Source organism: Agelaius phoeniceus, chromosome 6 (assembly GCF_051311805.1).
Source record: "Agelaius phoeniceus isolate bAgePho1 chromosome 6, bAgePho1.hap1, whole genome shotgun sequence".
NCBI lineage: Eukaryota > Metazoa > Chordata > Aves > Passeriformes > Icteridae > Agelaius > Agelaius phoeniceus.
In genome coordinates, this window is record NC_135270.1 from 59,567,588 (window position 1) to 59,591,375 (window position 23,788).

General features: G+C 47.9%; 1 protein-coding gene across 1 annotated transcript in view; it reads right to left on the reverse strand.

The window, feature by feature from the left end:
- Positions 1-5,351: 5,351 nt before the first annotated feature.
- Positions 5,352-23,788, reverse strand: part of KIAA0586 (KIAA0586 ortholog) — a 104,047-nt gene continuing 85,610 nt past the window's right edge. The window contains exon 31 of the mRNA XM_077180826.1: positions 5,352-5,425. Coding sequence (XP_077036941.1) covers positions 5,367-5,425 — 59 coding nt within the window. The 3' untranslated portion in view covers positions 5,352-5,366. The remainder of the gene's footprint in view (positions 5,426-23,788) is intronic.

A 23,788-nucleotide genomic window follows, 5' to 3' on the forward strand; every position in this document is an offset into this window, starting at 1 on the left:
CCCCTGCCCCACAGCATTTAGGCCACCCCTCCTGACTTAAAAATCCATTCCATGGCTTTCCCTCTTGCATGGATCTTGGCTCACAGCATCCCTGAGCATGTTGATGCTGAAACTTGTATTGCAATGCAGAGTGACTTCTCCAAGAGCACCAGAAGCTCTCCAGATATGGAAGCAAAAGCTTCCACATTTTCCTTCACCCTTTGTAGCCAGGTTTTGCATATAGCTCTGTGCCTTGTATGTGTTTGCACACAAAGCTTCATGCAATATTTATGCAAAGCTATTTCAGCTCCTTCTGAGCTGTTGTGCACTGTACAATTTGTATGTTGCTTCCAAAATAAAATACAGCTGAATAAAATCTGTCTTAATGATATTTTTTTTTTATTTTGCCACTTATCATCTGGTAGATTTCAGCCTGATTCCTCCCTCCTAAGTCACCTCTTCCACTTTGAGGAGTATAAGGTGCTGTCTCCAGGACTCTCTACTCACATTTCTGTGGTTCATCCTTCACAGTGCATTAGGTCCTGAAAGGAAAAGAAACACAGGAACTGCCAGAACAGTCAACTCCCTACATCACACAGAGAGGAGAACACAGCTTGGAGTGAACCAGACTCACCATGTGGTTATAGGATCAGTAAAGAGGAAGGGAAGGAGGATCTGATGGAGAGAAACTGAGCTTTTTCCCCATAGAGGAAGGAATGAGGTGCCTGGGAAGCAGTGGGACTGGGGAGGCTGGACAGCATGGGAGGAGGAGATGTGCAATTGAGCAACCAGCAAGAAATGGCAATTTATGTGAATAATAGAGGGAAAATAAGGCATCACCTAAGACAAAACAAGGGAGGGGAGGGCCAGAGAGTCCATTTGAGAGCTAGAATGCAGCTCAGCAGAGTGCAGGTCATGGAGACAAGGGAGGAGAGTGCAGGTCATGGAGACAAGCCTGGAAAGGCAGGCTATGAAGGAGAAAGAGCAAAGAGAATGAGCATAAAATACAGGCCTTTTAATTCACTCAGAAAACAGCAAAATGAAGGGCCCATAAGCAGCAAGAGGGGACAATAAGGTGAGAAGATGGAGAAAGGGGTAGGTATCATTCTTAAGTAAAATGGAGATTTTAAGCACATGAGGAACAAGAGACTGAGATTGGTTTCTCCCCTCTCAGTTACACTGCAGTTGATCATCCCAATGAAAAACCAATCTGAGAGAAGAGAGAGGCCCCAGTGCCCACATTAGCTCTGCCTGGACCTTTGGAGTTTTGAGATGTTTGGTTTGTTTCAGCAAACCAAACATCTCAAAATTCTTAGCAAGGACTGAATAATAGGATTCTCATATGAAAAAAAAAAAAAGTCCAAAATTGTCTTCCATTCATCTCCTGGCTTATGGCAACAGCTGAAGGACTTGCTCTTACACTCCTTTGGAAAGCTGCTCTTTCCTCACTGGGGTATTTGGATTAAATTCTCCACAAATGATCCCAGATTCCCCACTGAATGTGCAAACAGCAAGGAGTGAGGCAGTGAGGTGTCTGCAGGTAAGGAGAGGAGCTGAGGATTGAGGAGCTCTGTTGCTAGGATGTTGTGAGGATGTAACTCTGTCTGCTACAGAGGCGGTTATGAAATGGCTCATCTCTCGTGATTATCCTGCCTCATCTCCTGTGCTTGTATTATTAAGTGGTAGAAATGCTGTGTTCCTTCAGGATTCATAAATGGGGAATGAAGAGATGATCTCTGCCCCACAGAGCTTACAAGACAAGAAAGAGCTGCCTCTGGTAATATAAAAGGAGTCCTGGGAAAGTAGTGGTTGGCACAGTGAACTCCCAACACACAGGCAAAGGGTGGGAGATTCTGACCCCCATCTCCTGGTCATTTCCTTCCCACTGGGAGCAAACCCCTACATCCCAACCCACACATTTGTCTTTCACCCTGCTGATCATCAAATTCAATTTAGATTGAATGAAACCAATTAACACTTGTTGCTTCTCCTAGGTTCATTTCTGACCTGTCACACTAAAATGAGTGTAGGGAATTGGAAAAAATGAGGAACATGACAATTCCCTGTTGGTGAAATGAAAGCAAATGCTTTCCTTGCTCATTGAAACACAGCAGGGTGACACAAACACTTGGGGACTATGTCTGAGACCCACAGCTGTCTGATCCTTTATTTTAATCTATTCTAATGTTAATTGTCCAAGTATTTCTTAATTGCATTGGATAATATAATAGGGCATAAATCTTATCAGCAAATCAGCCTGGCATCAGCCTGTGTTATCATATTACCATGGTTACATTATTATTACAAGTGAACCTTGTGCTCATTACTAACCACAAACAATTCTAGCAAACAAGCTAAACTGGAGCAAAATATCCTGGCGGTGTTTCCATTTTTTGTCAAACAAAACTAATTTCTCTGGGTGCTAGGTAACGGCAGCATACCTACGATGCATTTTCAACCTTCTGCATTTATTTACTTGCATTTGTACAGCACTGAAACATTTCCCTGCTGTCAACAAGGCGCAGAGGCCAGATTCTTGGAAAGTGGAATAGAATCTTTAACACAAACTCACGGTATTCAGATGACAAGCACTGCCCCAGCCTGTCAAAACACTGCCACGTTTGCAGTGTTGTGACAAAAACTGCTGCATTGGGAACCCCTGGCAGCTTGATCAGGTCCCTCAAGGGCCCAGTTTCTCAAGGGCTGGCTCTCATCTGCTGTGGCTGTGGTCTCCCATCAGAAGACATTTCCCAGAGGGTCACTGTGAGAGTCCAGCTCCCCTCAGCTGATGCAGGAGAGGAGGAGATGTGATGGATCCAGCGAGGGCAGCGTTGCCCTTCCCTGCTCCAGCCTGTTCATTTGGGCATTTTCTGCTGTTCCTCTGCTGCAGAGCATTGTTCCACCAGCTGTGCTGAGAGTGTGGCTGGAAAATAGATCTCTATTCTGGTCTGAGTTAAAAAAAACCAAAATAACTTCTTTCCTTTTTTGCTGATATTTCAGTGATCCACTTTTAAGGGTGAGCAGTTGCGCTGGCACAACAGAGACAGCAGAGCTGTGCAGGAATGGGGAGAAGAGTAGGAAACCCTCCAGCAAAAACCTCCATCCAGACGGAATGTGGAAGGAAGGGTGGACTGTTTTCAAAATAAGAAGTCACCCAGGAGGCCATGGAAGAGGATGCAGACAACAGCTGCTTGTGGGGAAGCAACATTCGAGCTTCTCCAGACATTCCTGTCAGACTAGAAGCCATGCAATGACATTCATTTCCTTTTCACAGCAGCAGCCCATCTGTTGTGTCAGGAAAAGGGCTGGTTTTGGATCACCCACTGCTGCCTCCAGCACTGTGGTGCTCCCCAGGGCCATGAGAGACCCACTTCATGCAGAACCTGTGGAGGAGTGGTGAGTCCTGACCCCAGCAAGGTGTCACTGCTCCTCAGCAATGCCCAGTGCCTGCCAGGTGTCACACTGGCCAAGGTGATGCCAAATTTACTTCTAGTCCCTTGATCAGGGAAGATCTGTGAGAAAATTTGATGGAAAAGTGGAAAAGACTCAAGGGTGACCTTCTCACTCTCTACAACCACTTTAAAGGAGGCTGTAGCCAGGCAGGACCATAGGAAATGGCCTCAGGTTTCACCAGGGTAGGTTTAAATTGGATATTGGAAAAGATTTCTTCACTGACAGGGTGGTCAGGTGTTGGAACAGAGTGCCCAGGGCAGCATGGGGCGCTGGAAGTGTTCAAAAGTCATTGTGGATGTGGTACTTGGGGACATGGGTTAGTGATGAACACAGTGGTTGCTGTGTATGTGGTTGGACTTGAAGATTTTGCAGATCTTTTCCAACCTTAACCGTTCTGTGATTCAATGAAAGCCAGGCAAGATCAGCTTCATTTTAACCTTTCAATGAAAGCCAGGCAAGATCAGCTCCATTTTAACCTGTTTTCTAAGGATAAGAGAAGGTCTGATAAGGACAGCACAGGGAGGGAGAAAATGGAGTTCAACAAACCAGTGTCACTTATGATGTTCACAGCTGACAATAACCAGAGCTTGAAGCTCCCACCCTCGTAGCTCACCCTAAAGAAACTTGACCAGCATTTCAGCAAATCACCTAATTCATCATGCCCTGATGCTAACTGATAGGGCTGCATTCCCTCCTCAGGCTCATGGACACTTCAGATAACTCAGAGCTGGACTATTCCAAGTGGCACTTCTTTCCCACTTTTTTTTTTCTCCTCATCACCAAGCAGATGATGTCAGTTGAGTTCTGATCCAGTTAGTTCAATTCATCCTTACAATATCATGTCTGGTGTTCTTGTATTTTGACTCCTTTTCTTGTCCTGGACTGGGTTTCATATGTATTTTTAAAGTGCCTAAATTTGGAGACATGAACTTCTGCTTAGTTTAATGCCTTACACCCATGCTGCCAGTCTTCATTGAGCACATTGAGCTGGGGACAGCCCTCAGCAGCATGGACTTTGTGAAAGAAAACCTATTAAACTGTGAGCAATCACCCACTGGGACCTAATTTACAACTTGAGATTTAGACAGCCTGGGAGAAACTCTCAACAGAAGGAACTTTTCCAGGGAAAAAAGGACATAACCTGCAGTACAACTTGCATTCAAACTGCCTGTGATGAGGGCACAGGTGGCTGCAGTTGTGCTCTTTGGATGGCCTTGGGATCCCTCAGCTGAAGCTGGCACGTGATGGGAGCCTGGAGCTGGGCAAAAATACTCAGAGGAAATAACAGGAGTGAGTCTCTTTAGTGTATAACAACAGCAGCTCAAGGAACCACTAAAAAACCCAAACCCATAAATCATTTTGCCTGAAAAAGTTCCTTTTCCACTGCTCTGAGGAGAACAAACACAGAGCTCTTGCAGGAAGGTGTCACTGGCCCCAGGCTTTGCATCAGTGAGTCCCAAAAAGCTGGGAAGGTCAGGGGTGCAGCCACAGAGCCCAGGGCACAAAACCAGCAGGGTCAGAAAGGGTTTTGGAGGTTCTTGCTGCCAGCCTCTGAGCCTTCCCTTAAAATCTGAGCTGGAGAGCTGCAAGTTTTAGCAGAATGACCCACAGGTCAGCTCCATTCTCCTTGAGAAACCTGTGCAACTCTTTTCCCACCTTGCAGGATGGGAGCAGCTCTGGTCCCTGCCATGGGAACATTTATTCCTGCAGTTCTTCCCTGTATGTTTTGTCACTCCATCCTCATGTTTGCCTGACTCCTTAAAAGTCTTCTCCAACCTAAATGATTCTGTGCTTCTGTGAAAGGCTGGGTTTGAAGTCAGGTGCAAACTGACACGCAGAGGTACCTGAATTTCTGCTGGTTTATGGTGTTTTTTTTCCAGTATTGACCCTCTTATCAATCTTGGCTAAGAGAGAATAACACTTTTTAATCTTCTCTAATGAAAGCTTTTGTCCTGGAAGAAAGCATTTTCTATCAACCCAGGCACCTGCAAACCTGCAAGAGGAAAGAATGGCATTTCAATTTCCAGAAATTATTGGCCCAAAAACTTTGATCTGATTCTCACAGCTGAACTGTTCATTCAGGGCATGCTGCATCTCTACATTACCATTTGCTGCATTGCTATCAGATGTGCAGACAGGACTGTTTCTTCATAGAAAAACAGCCTGGAACACAGCAAGACAGCACTGGGGATGCTATTCCATTTCAAAATTGCCAATCAAAGCCTCTCTCATGTGGCACTGCTTGTCATGGGACAGCCCTGCCCTGGACTGAGCCAGGAGCCCTGCAGACCTGGGAGAGGACATGGGGGAAGGAGGGTCTGCTTTGTCCAGAGAAGGTCACTCCACCCCTGCAATTTCAGCTCCTTCCCAAGGCAGATTCTGGGAACCTTTTGGATGCCCCTGCAATAGGCTGGTATTGTTGCCCAGAACTGTTCCCACTTTTCAGATCATTACCTCCCAGTGCTTCTCAGATTCCAACTGTTAGTCTCATGCATAATGGATTTCATTTCAAGCCTTTCATCTGTGCATAAGTTTTCCATCTATTTCCATCCTGGTCTCAGATACTCTTCTACCTGTAAAGCAGGAAAAGTTCTATTTTTGCCACTTATTTTCTGGAGCCTCATTCCTCTCAAGCACAGCTCCAGCTTTTTTGCCACCAATTGGCTGTTTCAGGGTATGAGGTTCACATCCTTTTGCTGCAGATTTTTGGGGACACCTTGTTTCCAGCAGCATCTCTGCTGGTTGCAAAGCTCACTGCCTGCAGCCCCTCTCAGTTCCCTGCTGTTGGTGAGGGATCAGTTGCATTCCTGGGATCACAGCAAGCCAGCTTAGCTCGTGTCACCCACTCCTTGTAGCCACCCTGGCTTCAGGGGCTCCCACAACAAGGGGAAGCTGGTTACAAGCACCAAAAGAGGCCATCAGGAGGCCTGCAGGGTCTCTTCAGCTGGACCAGCAAAACAGCATCACAGAATCACAGAATGGCTTGGCTTGGAAGGGACTTCTAAAATCATCCAGTTCCAAACCCTCAGCCATGGGCAGGGACACCTTCCACTAGACCAGGTGAACTACAGAGTTGTTTTGCTTTTAGGGTTTTTGGGTTTTCTCATTTTTGGTTGGTTTTTTGGTTTGCTGTTGTTTTGTTGCTGTTGTTTGTTTGTTTTTGTTTGCTTTTTGGGGTTTTTAAAATTTTTATTTAAATTTTATCTATTTATTTAAACATTTTGGTTTATAAGTTTAAGCCTTTATCTTCAGGCAGATGCCTTTAAAACAGACAAGGCTCACACAGCAAGTAGATGTTTGATGAAGGAATCCTAGGTGAGTTTTTTTCTTGGTCTGAGCTACAGAGAAGGTTAAAAGTGAATTCTAACAGTCCCTGCTGGGATTGAAGAGCGTCCTGGAGACAAGCAAACCCCTCAGGCAGCAACCCTGGTGTTGGTCCCTGCCTTGGGGTCACTGATGGAAACTGCAGGGCATCCAAACTTCTCCAGGAGCTGTGCCAGGGCCCGTGTTAAATGTCCATAACCCTCTGTGCTCTCTCCTTGGTCACCTGATGGCAGGGACAAGCCCGTGGAGATGGTTTGGAATAGCAGTGAGGGCAGATTCAGGGAAACCAGCCTTCAAAGCAGGAATGCAGAGCTCAGCAGTCAAACACCCAGCAGTGTCTGGATGCCACTTCTTTTCCAAATCCTTTCAGATGCAGCCTAAGGGTTTAGAATTGACTTTAAAAGCTGGAGGGGGGGCTGATTCAACAGAAGCAGTTAAGCACTTAATAACATTAAGCACGTGCTCAAGTCTCTTCCTATTCAACAAAGCACTTAAAGCACATACTTCACCCCTTTCAGGTGGCCCAGAACCAAAACATTGAGCTCTCAAAATTTCTTCAGTCTTTAATTTTGGAGGGACAGGAATTCTAACCCTGATCCATGTTTTAGAGGGTCCCTATTTGCAGATGACTCCAGCTCCAGAACTGCACACCCAAGTGCTGGCACATTCATATTTTGGACTGGGACCTGAATTTTTCAGCTTGTGCCTCCCTCTGATCAATGCTTGTTGATCACAGAGGTCGAAGTGCAGACAGGGAGCTGTTAAACCCTGTTTCTATGCAAGGTTGGAGTTGATGATGCTTTCCCCAGCTCCTCCTCACTGGGATGCAAAGCTGAGGCACCACCTCAGTGCTCAGTGGGTGGATGCTCAGCCCAGGGGTGTGCAGGACTTGCAAAGCTCCTCCAGTTTGGCTGCTCCTCCAGAAATGTCAGGGCTCTGCAGCACAGCTCCCAGAACTGAGTGAAATCCTCAGGTCTGGTTATTGTCCAAATGGCACCCAGCACCCACTTAGAGGCTGCAGGGGGAAGAGCAAAGGGAGTGAGCTCAGCCCACGGGGGATGCAGCAGAGGAAAGGAATGGCAGCCAAGAGGGAGATCCTCCATCTTCCTCCAAGCTGTTGTCTCCAGCTTTTAGCAGACTGAAGCAAACATCACCACGTTGCCTCATGTACATTTCCAAATGTCATTGCTTCCTCCAACACTTTCTGTTCTTTTTTTCCCTGTTGGTTTTTTTTTTTTCTTTTATTATTCATTTTAATTTGCTTCTAACAAAAGCTGAGATCCTCCAGAGCAGAGCAGCAGGCATCAGGAAAAGCAGCAAACAAATAAATCAAACCCAAAACATCTGGGCCACATGGCCAAATCCAGGCCTGCTTCCCATCTCACAGCAGTGCCAGCCAACATCTCAGTGTGTGGAGCATAACTCTTCTCCTCTCTCCCTTTGACAAGGGAGCTTCAGGGCTGCTGGCAGGGCAGGAGAGAGCTAGGAAATAAAAGGCCAGGCTTGTTCCAGGGAGACTGAAAACAAATGGGCTGCCAGTTGTCTGGGTGAGCAGGGCAAGTGGCAGTCAGATGTCTGAGGCTGCAGGAGCCCCTCCAAGGGAATTATCCATGGCCTGCAGGGGGAAGGAAGTGAACCTGGTTAAAAGCAAAAGGCAGAATTCAAATGGCTGCATCTTGGGCCTGCCAGTAAGAGCATCACTGAAGGATTTGCTGATGAAGTGGTTGCCAGAAGATGGGAGGAGGAAGGAGCATCCAAGGGCTACAGGGCCCAGGAGGAGCTGTCACTCAGAGCAAAAAGAGGCCCAGGGAAGCAGCAGGCCTTTCCTTGCTGGTCATGATACTGAAATTGGCTAGAAACCAAACTTTCTAATACAATCTGAAGCCTTAGAAAGCTTTCTCTATTTTCAGCATGCTGGACATCCAGGTGATATTTCCTCTAATCAGGTGTGTCATGAAATTTACAGCAGGGTATTTATTCCATCATGATCCCACACACTCACCACAGCACACTCCCTAGCTAATCCATAAACAGCACTTTCCTAGAACTCATTTGCATGGATCTGTCCCTTACTGGAAGCCCTTTTAGGGTCTTGGAGGGATTTCTAAAGGTGTTTCTGGTGGTGGTACTCACTGAGTGTCCCCAGTGTGACAGATGAGTCTGCCTTGAACATCCCTTAGGGCATGTGCTATGTGCTGTTGCTTTCTGTGACATGGCTTTGCCACAAAAGCCACAATTCCTCATCTATCCATGCTCTGGTCTTTCCCAGGCAGTCTGGCACAGAGACTGACCAGGACACCAGTGATGAGGAGAGGCAGGAATGACAACTGCCTTGGGCAAGACCTGCCCCAAACTTGTCCTGTGAATGTGCTTCCCACTGTGTCTGCTCTGCACCACAGCATGTGGGCTGGAGACACCAGGAATCCCTCATTCCAGAAGAGTGAATGTCCCATGTGAGCAAGTGGGACAGGGATGGGGACACCTGCCTGAGCTGAGGCAGAGATGAGAGCAGAGCTGGCACCTGCACACGAATCTGAGCAGCCACCATCTGGCACTACTGACACAGAATCAGGCTCCTTCACACCCCTGGATGTGGAACAAGGATTACTCCTGGGAAGGAACAGGTAATAAATGATTAAAATAAGTCAAGCAGCAGCTCCTGGCAGCCCAGCAGAGCTGTGAGAGCTGTCAGGCTGGGCTGGGCACTGTGGGGCTCTCAGACTCTGCCTCTCTGCCTTTGAGGTGGTGATGCTGAGGCCTGCTGGTCCCACAGAAGTTTTCCCAGCTTTGCAAATGGGCAACATCCTGGAGCAAGGAGCTCTCAAAATAACCTCACTGTGCTGCAAGAGACCCCAGGCACTGCTGTGATGAGGCACACACCTTCACCCTGCATGGACAGGCCCATGGAGGCACCAACCACACAGGGCTGCAGTGCTGGCAAGGACTGGGTGGCAAGTGTTGGTACAATAACAAGGGTTTGGCTCCTGGGTGTCACTCTGTGCCCTACAGGCCATTCCCTGTCCTCTCTCAGCCTCCCTGAAGCTGGAGCAAGATAAAAGGAACAGGCTCCCCAGGAAAGTGGTCACAGCAGCAAGCCTGCCAGAGTTCAATAACTGTTTGGACAACACTCTCAGGCACAGGGTGGGATCCTGGGGGTGTCCTGTGCAAGGCCAGGACTCCATGGTGCTTCTGGGCCCCTTTCAAATTAGGATATTCTAGGAAAAGGTGAGGAGAGACTGGAGCCAGCCCAAGAGCAACATGCAGGCTGCAGGGTGCTGGCTGGACTGTGCTGATCCCTCAGACCCTCCCCAGCTGTCCCCAGCCCCCAGGTCATGGCCAGTGGAGTGTCCCAAGCCCCAGTGTGGGTGTAGCCCTGGGTTTACCACAGCAGGGGTATTGCCAGCACTTCCAGCTTAGTGCACAAAGCCCTGGTGACCCAGGCTGGATTAACCAAGAAGGAGGGGAAAGCTCCAAAGGCTGTTACCCTCTCCTGCCTTTCCAGCAGCTTATCCAGGCAAACTTTTAACTAAAGGTTGACCAAAACCATCTTTCCTTCTTTTCCTTAGTGCATACACTGGCTTATTTTCTATCCCACAGCTCACTGGGAACCTGCAGCTCTCAGGCAGCACTGCAGCAGCCACCCTGGCAGATTTATTGGGGCAGCCAGCTCTTGGTTTCCCTGGTCACCCTCTGAGGATTTACAGCCCCTGTGCACTGAGGGTGAACAAAGCCCTGCTGTTCCTCATCACAGACCTTATGATTGTGTCCATGGGGAGGAGGCTCCAAACCTAGATAACCTTTGGGAGGAGAAATGGCCATTCCTGGATGTAACAGGAGAGACAGGCAGGAAGGAAAGAATCCACAGTGCTCTGGGAAATCTCAGAGAACAAGGCTGGGAGTTTGCAATATTTGTAAGGGTCGAGAGGAAAGGTTAGTCATGGGGCAGCAGGAGCAGGTTGGTAGTAGAGTTTGTTCATGTAAATTTGGTTTCTAGGCCGATTTTCTCTTGGTTGTGACACAATTAAAAGTGACTCCTGCACAGGATCCAAGTTCTAGCTCCTTCTTCTATCTACAGAGCCCGGAATGCCTTGAGACCTGCACCAGCAGCTCCTGTTTTGAGTGGGCTGCACTCTGTGACACACAGCTATGAGGCACCTACAGGCATCTTTTGGAGCAGAAGGGCTGATAAACTTTCAAAGGATTCTCTGGAGCCCGTGCACTTTGCCCTTCCATCTGTGCTGGGGCTCTGATCTCCCTGTTAGCAGGAGCTCTACCAGCAGTACTTCTGACACACTCTGTGATCTCTGTGGTTTTCCTCTCAGCTTGCCCTGAAAGACTGGCATGGGACTTGCACCCTGCCACTGCTTCATCCTGCTGATGGCTCTGACCATGAATGCCACACAGCTGTTTACTGTACCCTCGGTGTTGGAGTCAGCAGCCATGGAGAAAGGAGGGTAAACACTCATTACTATGCAGATTTCAAAGAGAGCTGCATCTGTGCCTGCATTTCTGCTTTGTTTGGTGACATCTTCCCAGGACAAAGTGGAGTTTTTTCCCTTAACTCTTACATTAGCAGGGGAAGTATGAATTTGTTGTGATGGTAGTTGTCATATGCACAAAAAACAACCAAAAACACCAACAACAAAAAAAAAAGAATCAAAAAGCTCCCAAACAAACAGTAACACAATTCCTTGGGACTGAAGATTCTGCATCTCAGCAAGTGCCTTCCTGGAGGAATATATCCACAAAGGATTAAAGTCCCATCCTAATTAGAAAGGAATCTCTGAGACAACCTTTTCCACAAAGGAAACAAAAAGGCAGTGCTGACACGTCTAATGCATTTATTAACACTAAAGACATGGAAATTAATTGGATTTATTACTCTCACAGCTGCAAAGATGGCTCATTTCTAAGTTTATTTTACAGAAAGTGGCGGGAGGAGTGGGATTTAATAGTCAGCTAAGTTAAGCTAATGAGCCAAAACTAATGGTCTCTTCTTGTTTAGAGAGGCCCTGGCTCAGTGGAGCACCTGAGCTTGTGTGTGGCTCCCAGCATGGTGAGAGTCCAAGGGATGCTTGGCATCTGCTGGAATGTTTGCTGATGAGCAGGACATGCACAGATGCTTAAGGTCTGGCAGGAAGGGGAAGAATCTTTCCCAATGGCAGCCAAAATCAATGGAATGATCTGTGGGGATCAATCCGTGCTATCATTTCTGTCCTGAAGAAACGCTCCAGAGAAAAAAGACAATGAGAAACTCTGTCCATTTCCAGCTAGGTTAGTTTTCTGCTAATTTACCAAGCACAAGCATCTTTCCAAGAGGTTGGATCCATTCCAAAAGAAAGCCCCAGCTCCCTTGTGCCAGCTCCAGCAGGTAGGACACTGGGACAGAGAGGCAGGAACTCAGCTGCAGCTCAATACTGGCACCAGCATCCCTAAATCTCAGCCTCTTTCTAGGCTGCATCACTTGAAATGACATTAAAAAGGTTTCTAAAGGAGCTCTCAGAGATCTCTCCTCTCCTGTAGATGAAGAAAAACAGAAGGTTTTTGATGGGAAAACTGAGCATGGAAATGGCAAGATGAGTGTTGTTTACAGAGCACTTACCTCAACCCTCCATGAGAGGATTTGGAGGATTTTGGTTGCTTCCTTCCCGAATTAGAAACCAATTTTCTGAGCCAAAGGCAGGCTGCCTTGGGCAGGGAGGTGTTAAACTAACAACAAAAGGGAAAGGTGCAAAGAGGGAACAAATGGAAACTCATTTAACACATAATGAAGGTGCTGAGAACAAAATTAATCAAAGCAAAGAAGGAAGTGGAGAAAAACGCTTTCATCACCTATTCACCAAAGGTAGGTCCTGGCTATTAAACAGGAATCTCTGTTATACAGCAAAAATTTGGCCTAGCTGGAAAGATGGAAACCTGGTGGGAAGCTCATTGGAGTGTTAAAACCATGTTTTTAGGGAGGCTGAAGTGAGGATAATATAGGGACCTGTTAGAAATGGGATCATGAGCATCCAGGTCATTGGACTCAGTAGTAAATGAATCTGAAAATTGATGGCTCAATCATCTAAAATAGAAAGTACAAAATAGACCAGCCAGTGTCTGCAGTGGAGCACAAAATCAAACCTGTGAACCATCTGAACATCCCCCCAAGCAGCTGCCAAAGGCAAGGAGGGGATAAGGGCCAGATTGTCACAGGGAAACTTCAAATAGAGCAAATCTGCAGGAAAGCTGCCTCCAGCACCGAGACAGGCGCCGTGCTTGTGAGGGATGATGGTGATTACTTGCTAGCTCAAAAGAACTCACACATCCAACAGGGAGAACTGTGGATCAGACCTTTTTTTTCTTGGCAGATACAGAGAATTTGATCACAGCACTGAAAACATACAGTAGCTTAGGTGGGAAGTGATTGCCACTCGAAAACATTTGTTATGTGCAGATGGAATAAAATCAAACCCAGTCAGACATTGCCTTGCTGCTCTCTTAGGCTGCTGTTACCAACCTGAAAACAATCATGGGCAAACTGAGTTCAGAATAAGAATTTAAACAGAAAAAAAAAACCCACCCCAAAACAACACAAAAAAAAAAAAAATCCCAAGAATTATAATAGGGAATATTGAAGAACATTTCTCCATACTGACCAAAAACCCCAATCTGACAAGTGAGGGACTGTTCTAGTATTAAAACAATACCTTCTTCATCAAGAGGAGAACAGAGATATCTTTTATAAACAAACAGGGAACAGAGATGCTGAAGGCAGTGAGTACAAATCCAAAGGTAGGATCTATAGATCATCCATATGGGAAACAAAAGGGTAGGAGACAGGTAGAGAATTAAGGCAATTGCAGCAATTTTTTTTTTAAAGTACAGGGACACTTCTTGTTTTCCATGTGGGGTGCAATAGCCCTGCAGAAAAGGCAGCAGCAGAAAAGCACCAATTTTTGTGTGTGTCCTTTGAAAACACCCAAAAGGTGAATGAAGTGACATTACCTGGGGCTGATGACAGAGCTTTGCCCCCAGTGGGCAGTTGGGTGATCATTAGGCAGAGATCAGATATTTTTAAATAAAGGGTTTTGTCCAACCTGCAGCAAGGCAGAACTGCCTGTGCTGGGCTTTTGAATTTCCTGTTGATGCTTTGCTAACAGAAGGAGCTCTGGGAATTCCCATGCAGAGGAGAGGCCAGAAAGTGTGTGAGGTAACACTGGGTAACAACAACATGGGTGCAACACCAAAAACTCTGGGAGTAGCCTTCCAGTAAATCTCTCCCCCATCTCCACTGGTAGTTATGAGCCAGTTGTGCCATTGGCAAACAGATCTTTCCTGTCCTCCTAAAGAGCAGCAGGATTGGCCTCCTGGATCCTGGAGATTAAATCTCAGGAGGAGCCTGTGCTGTTGTTGCTGGATACTGCCCTTGGAGCAGCAAGAAGGACCAGGGCATTGGGTGGGACAGGATCTTGGAGACACTCCCCTACAGCTCCTGGGCTTGAGACTCACTGTGGGATCAAGAGTTTGCCTTTCCAGCTGGACACTCCCAAACCCACCTCATCTAGGTTTGTTAACAGATTGTTTATTGCCAATCCGGTTTAGAAACTCCACACAAATCCTGCTCAGCCCCTTCCCTGCTCTTTAGAAGAGCTGCAGCCCTTCAGGGAGCTCCCAAAACATCCTCAGAGTTACCAGAAAGGCAGTTAGTCATGAAACCTTTTACTGATGGAGGCAGACCCAGAGCATGGGTGAGCCCAGGGCAGCTCAGTGAGCTCATGGCCAGGCTCACTGCCAGGACAAGGCACCACTCTGCTCCCTGTCTCCCTGCCTGGAGCCACCTTGCCAAGAGGGAATGGCAGGTTCTCTTTTCATTGTGGGGGACTGATGTCTCATGTCACTGCTGTGGAGGATAGTGGCCATCCTGCTATTGACCCACAAAGCTGTTCCCCTTTCCACTGCAGCTGCATGGAAATCAGCTCATCTAAACACATCCCACAGGCACGGCTGGCTCAGCTGGCAGTAGCTGAGCTGCCCCACTCGTGGCACATGTGGAGAGGCATCACCAGTTGGTACCTTCACCTTCCAGTGCCTTAAAAAAAATAAGGAAATCTACAGAGACAGGCACAGATCTGCTGTATTTGTGGTGAGACAAGTTCCTAAGCAATGTCCACATACACCCACCTCCACTTTCCCAGAAAACGCCTGTTACACCACTACAAAAAACCCTCATTTATTTACTATTAATGAAAGCATTCTTCCAAGAGGTGGGAAGGAGCAGGAAAGCTGAGGAGCCCAGCCCAGTTCACCAGAGCCAGGGATATAGGGAATGAAGTGCCAAGCAGAGATTGATGCAATGTGAGCAGCCCTGAGCCAGCAAACTCAGGGGATGGGGAAAGAGGAGTGTAAATTCCTGCAGTGCATAGCCAGGGCCTGGAAAAACAAATTTAGGACAAAAAGTGAAGGGCAAAGCTTGAGTCACAGAATTCACAGAATCACAGAATCACTGGGTTGGAAGAGACCTTCAAGATCATGGAGTCCAACCCAGCCCCAACAGCTCAACCCTGGCACCCAGTGCCACATCCAGGCTTTGTTAAACACACCCAGGGATGGGGACTCCACCACCTCCCTGGGCAGCCATTCCAGAACTTTCTCACCCTTTTTGTTAAGAACTTTTCCCTGCTATCCAACCTGTATTTCCCTTGGTGCAGCTTGAGGCTGTGTGCTCTGGCTGTGTCAGTGCTGCTGGAGAAAGAGCCCAGCCCCAGCTGAGCACAGGCACCTTTCAGGAGCTGTGAGAGTGATGGGGGCAGCCCTGAGTCTCCATTGCTCCCCAGCTCCCTCAGGGCTTCCTCACAGGGTTTGTGTTCCAACCCCTCACCAGCCTTGAGTCCACCCTGAACCCACCATAAAGAGTCCACCATGAAGCCACTCCTGCTGGCCCTGGTGCACCAGCCCTTTTTACACCAGACTGTCATCTAGCAAGGAAACAAATCAATGGAATAACCCACTCCAGATTCATTACTGTCAGCTCGCTCAGAATTATGTGTATTAATGACCAGATTATATCTGTTTATATCATACAAATTACCATAGAGTGACTGCAGGCATTGAAACGCTCCTTGTGTGTTTGACACACATAAATAATGGAGGAGCTCACGCTGCATTTGGTACACATGAGTAACCTTTTATCCCTGGCACCCCGGTGCAGGCTGCAGGGACGGCTCGGGTTTCAAATTCCTCGCTCCAGCTGTCATTAGCCTCTCTGAGTGTCGGCGAATTGGCAGCTAATTGATGTCCTTGTTGGACATTATTTTATTAGTCAGGCCTGGTGAGCATCAAGTGGCATTTTAATGCCCTTCTATCCTTGGCTCCACGTGGCCCTAAGTGTTAAGGCTTGTAAATAATTAACTGCACTCCCAGAGTTTTAGGGAAGGGGGGAAAAGTTGTCCTGGGGGTTCGGGCTGCTCCAGCCCTCCCTGGTGTTGTGACCAATGTGGGTTCCTGGCAGGACCATGGGCTATGAGGAACCAGCCAGACCTCAGTTCCTCAGTGATGGCTCAGACCATCCTTGGGGGTGGATGGATCTTTGAGGATCTGCCATGGGGAAGAGGGAGAAGCAGGAGTTTGCAGACACTCAGAGAGGTCAGCTTTAGGAGAAGGTTCAAAGGAGGGTTCAGTCATAAAGCTGTGCCAGGCTGCCCAGTGCACCAAAAATCCATCACTGCATGGAGCTGTCCCTGACATGTGGTGAGGAATAAAGGATTTTCACAACCTGCTGTGAGCTTCTGGCTTGTCTGAAACCCCCGTGCCGGGTCACCCAGGGGTTGGGGCTCAGGGCTCACCTCACTGCTGGGCCAGGGCACTGAGCAGCATCCCCAGCTGGGGAGCCAGGGCACACTCAGGCCCCTCTGGGACTGTGGGCAGGGAGGATCTGCTGTTGCATGTTGCCTCAAAAATACTGGCCTTTTTTCTTCTGCTTTTTGCTTTAAAACTGGCTAAATAACCTGAAATTTCAGACTTGCAAATCAGGAACCAAAAAAAAAAAAATTTAAAGTGAAACATTAGGAATTACTTACTTTTTAAAATTTCATCTTTTTTTTTCTTTATGATTTTTAGCAGCACTGGGAAGTCCACCCTAAGCTCAGACCTCCTGAGCTCACTGCTGGCAGACCATTCCCTGTTGATCTCTTGGGATTTCTCCCCTTCCTTTCCCTCCTCTAAATTTCAGACTTGCAAATCAGGGACCAAAAAAAAATCTTTAAAGTGAAACATTAGGAATTACTTACTTTTTAAAATTTCATCTTTTTTTTTCTTTATGATTTTTAGCAGCACTGGGAAGTCCACCCTAAGCTCAGGCCTCCTGAGCTCACTGCTGGCAGACCATTCCCTGTTGATCTCTTGGGATTTCTCCCCTTCCTTTCCCTCCTCTACCCATCACTCTGTAACCCCTCTGGGACAGGAATTGTCTGCTCCTCCATGAGTACTCTGCATTTGTTCTCAAACAGAGCCCCTGGGGCAGCAGCATGATGCAAAAATAAATAATTTAAAAATCAAACCTTGATCAATCTCATGAGATCCCTTCTCCAGCCCTGCTTAGGTACTGCATGGGCTTTTCCAGGAGCTGATTAAAAATGAACAGGCAACTTGAGCACACCAGGCTATTCATACATTAGGCAATAATTATAATGTATATTAACTGCCTGGGTGTTGAAAGAGCCCCAGCATGAGACTGCTTCCCTAATAGGAGACAGGAGTGATAAAAGACAGTAATAGATTGCCTTTCAGATGTGGAATTAAAAGCAGCAGCTCATTAGATTATTTTTTTTTCACAGCCTCTAATCGCAAGTAGTTTCTTTTCAAGTCAGATTTCCATTTCCAAGGCTAAGCTCAGCAACACAAACAGAAATTAAAGAGGATGGGGGGTCCTATTCTGACCTCTCCAGGATCACAGGAAGGGAGAGTAACTGAGCTCAGCTCAGCAGTGCTGCCCAGCCCACCTAGGCAGCCTTCTGAAGAGACTGTCATCAAAAGATCAGGATTTGGCAGCTTTTTTTTTGCTTTTTTCTCCTTTTAAAAGGTAACTGCACTGCAGCCCCTAAATTTCCTTTTTTTTTTTTTTTTTTTTTTTTTTTTTTGAGATAGCCTAGAAGATAAAGCTTTTGATTTAGAACAATCAAACAAAAAAAAAAAATTAAGTTACTTCAAAGCAATGGTGGAGATTCTTAAAAAACTGACATTTCCACTTACTGATCCAGTTTGTCTCTAGCAAGGAATGGTTTCCAGACAACTTTGGCTGCTGTTTTTAAAAGTAAAGTATAGAAAGAAAGAGAAGAAAGAGCTGGATTTTTGCTGAGCTGGGAAGCACAGTAAATAACATTCATTAGGTTCTCCCAGACAGTTTTAATGACTCAGAGTTTTAAACTGTTCATTCAACATCTTTACAGGCCAAAATACAGTAAGGTTTCAAACTCAATCCTTTGGCAGGAGCTGCATAATCCATAAAACATTTTAAGGGCAGGAATACAGGGGAGAGTCAAAAAGGTATAAAATTAGGCTGGGAATGGTGTTGCTGGTCAAATTTCATCTAAATCAGCAGCAAAGTCTGATTTTATCTGTACTGATGGCACCTAAAAATAAAGAAGTCTGAAACACCTCTGTCTTCCTACCCCCAGAGCCAGGACAGGCACAGCCTCATGCAGATTTTGGCTGCCAGGCACAGGTTAACCAGGTTTCCCCATCCCTGCTTTTAGTAGCCAAGCTCTTAAACACAGATGGAGACTTGGATCCAGCAGCACAAAAGCTGCATTTTTTTTTTCCACTGTTCCATCCACTTCACCCTGGATGGGAAATGAGCTTTTCAGCAGAGGAGGGTTTACAGAGGATTGCTGCAGGAATCCAGGCCTGGGGTTTAGGGCTGGTTTAAGGCTCCAAAAGTGGCATGATCCATGTGGGGTGCCAGTGCTGCTGGTCCTGGCAAGCAGGGAAGCCTGGAAATTGAAATTGTCTGTGGAAAGTGAAGGCAAAACCCTGCAGCCTGGTCACAGCTCTCCTTGAGGAGCATGAGGAGTGCCTGGGAGCTTCTCTGGAGCCAAGGGCTGGTTCTGGGTGCATCCCTATGAGAATGGTCACTGCAAGTCCATCCCCTTGCCCAGCTCACCAGCTTGAGGTTGATTATGGTGTTTTTTCCTGCCCTCAGCATGCTGTGGTCCAGTTAAAGAGAGTTTTCAGGGTGGTTCAGCACCTGAACAGGGAGAAAAGTGAAGCCCAGAGCCCAGCAGGGCCATGACCCACAGGAGGCCCCTCTGTGGGGCAGACCTTGCAGCAGCAGCAGCAGCAAGAGGTGCCATGGACCAGGTGACAGCAGCCAGAGCCCCACAGAGTGGCCCAGGGTGTCACAGCAAGCTGCAGCCATGCCTGGTCCCAGCTGGGGACACAGAGACCTGCAGCTGGAGGAGGATCTGCTCCCAGAGGAGCATCTGCACCCCCAAACCCAAATGCAGCACCTGGCAAGGAAGGAGCAGGGAGGGAGCAGGGCCTGGCCTCAAGGGGATGGAGCAATGGTGGCCCAGGAGCTGCTCACACACACACTGAGCAGGGCCTGGCCTCAGGGGATGGAGCAATGGTGGCCCAGGAGCTGCTCACAGGGACACACACACACTGAGCAGGGCCTGGCCTCAGGGGATGGAGCAATGGTGGCCCAGGAGCTGCTCACACACACACTGAGCAGGGCCTGGCCTCAAGGGGATGGAGCAATGGTGGCCCAGGAGCTGCTCACACACACACACTGAGCAGGGCCTGGCCTCAAGGGATGGAGCAATGGTGGTGGGGCAGGAGCTGCTCACACACACACACTGAGCAGGGCCTGGCCTCAGGGGATGGAGCAATGGTGGCCCAGGAGCTGCTCACACACACACTGAGCAGGGCCCCTGGGGAAAAGCAACCTCTGTGGCAGGGGGATTTTAAGGAAAGCTTTCAGCATTTTGGGACCTGGAGAGGCCAGGGGTGCTGCAGAGGCACCAGCTCATCTGGGGATGGCTGGAGCTGAGCTGATTTTTGTCATTTTGATGTGAAAGAACTTGGGTTGAGCACAGTCAGGGCCCAGCGCTCACCTCCAGGGGTGTAAATCAGGAGTGCACTCAGAGCCTCCATCTGCAGGGCAGGGTTTGCCCAGAGGTGATGGGAAGCAGGGAAGGTGCTTTTCTGTGTGCTGGTTTGACAAACACGGTGTTGTGGTTAAGGAGACATCCAGGAGGGGAAGGAGGGAACCCACAGGATTTCCCGTTTATCAGCCACAGCCACCTCCTCCATCTCTGCTGTCAGACAAGAAAGGCTTTGCAGGAAGGCCCTGAGGTCTGGGCAGGAAGGGGATTTCGTCCCTATCACCCCACACCACGGCACATGTGATGGTTTCCCTGGATCAGAGGTGCTCTCCCCGGATCAGGTTTGCAGCTGTGTGCATTTATCCAGTGCTCACCAGCTGGAAATCAAACCTGGGGTCAAAACCAAAACCCCACAAACCCAGAGCCACACTCCAGCCTGGCTCTGCTTCCCAGCTCTGTTTGCTCCTCCAGAGGGAAAAGGCTCAAGCTCTTTGGCCATTTACTCCCAGAAATAGGATCAGGACCTAAAAGTAGCCATTAACCCCCCTCCAAAAAGTCCCCATGGATTCATTTTTGTTGCTAAATATCCTCTCCCTGCTCCCCCTTTCTCCTGGTATCCTGTTGCATGGAGAGCTTGAGCACAAAAAAATGCACAGCTGAAAATGAAGCAACCCCCTGTAAAAACCAGGAAACCAACCCAGGAGTGAACCCTTCCCTGTTCCCTGTGCTAAATCCATTGGAGATGAGCAGCTCAGACCCAGAAACCCCAGGACTTCCCATTCCCTCTCTCTTTTATGATTACCCCACTACAAGCAGGCAAAAAAATCCTGCAGCCACATCAACAAAATTAGATCAATTCCATGGCTTCACTTCCTCTTTAAACCTTATCAAATTACTCCTCATCCTGAGGATCCTGGGGAATAGCTCTTTACAGGGAGAGCACAAAATCAAATTAAAGATTCATTCAAATTAAAAGGTTCAATTTTGAAAGAGGCAGGGCCAGGCCAGAAGGAGCTGAGGAAAGTATTTTTTAATGAGCTCAGTGCAGGACTATCTTTAATAATAGATCTGATGGGGGGACCCTGGAACCCAGCAGCACATGAGGCCTTTCCCTCCACACTGGGATAAATCAAAGGCACAGATGTCCCCACACACTGGTGTTAATGGTCCCTCCGAGCCCCAGATTAAATTTTGGTGACCTGAAGAAAAATGTGGCATTGGTCTTATGGATTGGCTGAGCCAGGAGCACAAGGGAGAAAGCATCTGAGAGAAAAAGGCAAGGTAAGAGTTGTGAAAGAAAATTCATTCTCTGGTAGGATGAGACCTCTGGTAACTGGGCTGTGATCCCTCCTGGTTCTGGATTGAAAACAAACTCAGCAAGAGAATCAGAGAATCACAGAATGGTTGGGGTTGGAAGGGACCTCCAAGACCATCTCGTTTCAACCCCCTGCCATGGGCAGGGACAGTTTCCACCATCCCAGGTTGTTCCAAGCCTTGTCCAGCCTGGCCTTGGACACTTCCAGGAATCCAGGGGCAGCCACAGCTTCTCTGGGCACACTGTGCCAGGGCCTCACCACCCTCCCAGTCAATAATTTCTTTCTAATGTCCAATCTAAACCTACACTCTTTGAGAGTAAAATAATTTTTCCTTGCCCAGTCACTCCATGCCCTTGTCCAAAATCCCTTTCCAGCTCTCCTGGAGCCCCTTTAAGCACTGCAAGAGGCTCTGAGGTCTCCCCAAAGCCTTCTCTTCTCCAGGCTGAACAACCCCCACCCTCAGCCTGTCTCCAAAGCAGAGGCTCCCCAGCCCTCTGGTCACGTCTTTGCTCCATCAGGTCCTTCTGATGTTTGGGACCCCTGAGCTGGATGCAGCACTCAAAGCATTTTCTTATCTCAAATCACTCATCCACATCCATGGCAAAACTTCCCCATTCCCAGGACAGAGCTGGGCTTCAATTTTCCTGCTGTTCAAAAGGTAATGTTGAAACTCCACTGCTGCAGGTCAGGGCTCTTCCCAAATCCCGCCTGTCCATCCATGGGCTGTCACTTTTTTCACTGTGAAATTCACTGTACCAGGATCTGGGTGAGCAGAGCTTGTGAATGCCAGGACTGCAGTGCTGGAATATCCATGGGGATAATAATCCATGCAGATGCTGATTCCAGAAGCAGGGAAGTTTTCCAAGGCAGTGCAGAAATTGAAGACCTTCAAGCCCACTTTGAAACCCCTTCCAGTTTGGGGTAAGGGAGGGAGGAGTTTAGGGGGGGTTGGTGATGTGGGACTGTGCCCTTGGATGGGCTCAGGGAGTGAGTGTCAGGGCAGCACCTATATATAGATGTGCATATAAATACACCTATAAATATGCATGTGTGACACACTGCAATCAGTCTGGCTGCAGCTGCTGACAGGGGCAGTCCAGTCCTACCCCAGGAGGGAAAAATCAGTGGACTTTGCTGAGAAAAGGGAGGAGGATGCAGAAATCACCTCAGAAAATTAAAGTGAAAAAAATGACTGATCGGCAGCTTGAGCTTTTGGGGCACAGTTTGCTTTTCTCTTTGTTTTTCTCCTCTTTCCCCACTTGCCTCTGTGCCTGGCTGAGCTCTTGCCCCTTCTTGCTGCCAGTTTGCTTTCCTTTGCAATTGTCAGAGGCTCCTGGAGAGCCTCTGCATGGCTGGGGCAGGAGGTGATGAGTTTGATGGTGCTGCCCACAAAGCAGCACCACCAGAGAGGGAGCCAGGGATGGAAGAAAAACCATTTGCAGATTTTTCTTAAGCCCCAAAGCCCTCCCTCTCCTCCCTCCCACAGGAGTTCCTGGCTCACAGAGAGTGCCTGTCTCCTCTGGCTGCCCCCTCCTCACTCCCCCACCAGCCCAGGAAGATGGGATGGAGCTCTCCCTCTGTCAGGATGGAATATTGGATGGTAAATTTTGATGCAATTGACTGAAAAAATCCTGGGGAGCTGGGAGAAAAGCCTGAAAAAAAGCCTGGAGAGGAAGGCTCCAAAGTGCTTCCAAACCCCTGCTCCCTGCATGGGTTAGAAACAGGTTTTTTGGATAATTTTCTTTATCTCAGGGGCTGTTTCCCTGCCTTGCCTTGCCCTGGGGTGTGGTGTGGCTGCTCTCAGAGCTGGGCAAGAAGGGGTTTGAGGGGGGCTCAGAGCTGGCAGAGGGGCTGTGAGGCTGCTGGGCTGTTCACTCCTGACATGGGGCAGGGAGAGGAGTCACCCCCACCCAACCCTGGCTGTCAGGAATTGAAACAAAATTCTTTATTCACAGCTTGTGTTTTGCTTGCTGTGGAAGCATTTCTGCTTTATTAAAAAAAAAAAAAAAAAAGGGGATAGAAGGGCATGTAGTGATAGGACAAGGGGTAATGGCTCTAAACTAATCCAGAATCCCTTGGGATGGGTCTCAGAACTGCCAACACCTGACCAGAGCATCAAGGGAACAACTTTCCCTGCTCATGCTTCAGTTTTCCACCATGGCCATCCACTAAATCCTTGAGCTAAAGGGGATTTTTGTACTTGCTTAAGACATTTTTGTCCTCAGCAAAGCACTGCTCAGGGCCCCCTAATGGGGAATAGTCAAATCCCCTGAGCTGGAATAGCCTGTTCCCTTGTGCTGAAATTGCTGCACTCTAAAAACACATTTCTAAATGTTTCTGCTGGCACATGGCAAATGCCCTCAATCCCCACTTGGAGTAGGTCCCTTGGAAAGCAATTTATGATGAGTTCTGTTTCTTAATTAGAATGTGGCTGCATGAAAAGTTATAAAGAGGCCGCTGAGGATTTTTTTTTTTTTAACGTTTTACAGCAGCTCCTTGGGGAAAAAGGCCTTGCTTTAAACCATGAGAAGGAATCCAGAGGGCTCTGGCACTCTCCTGATGAACTCAGGGAAGCTGATCCTGGGGGAAATGGCCAAACAGGCAGCTCAGGTCCATCACTCTTGCCTTCACCCA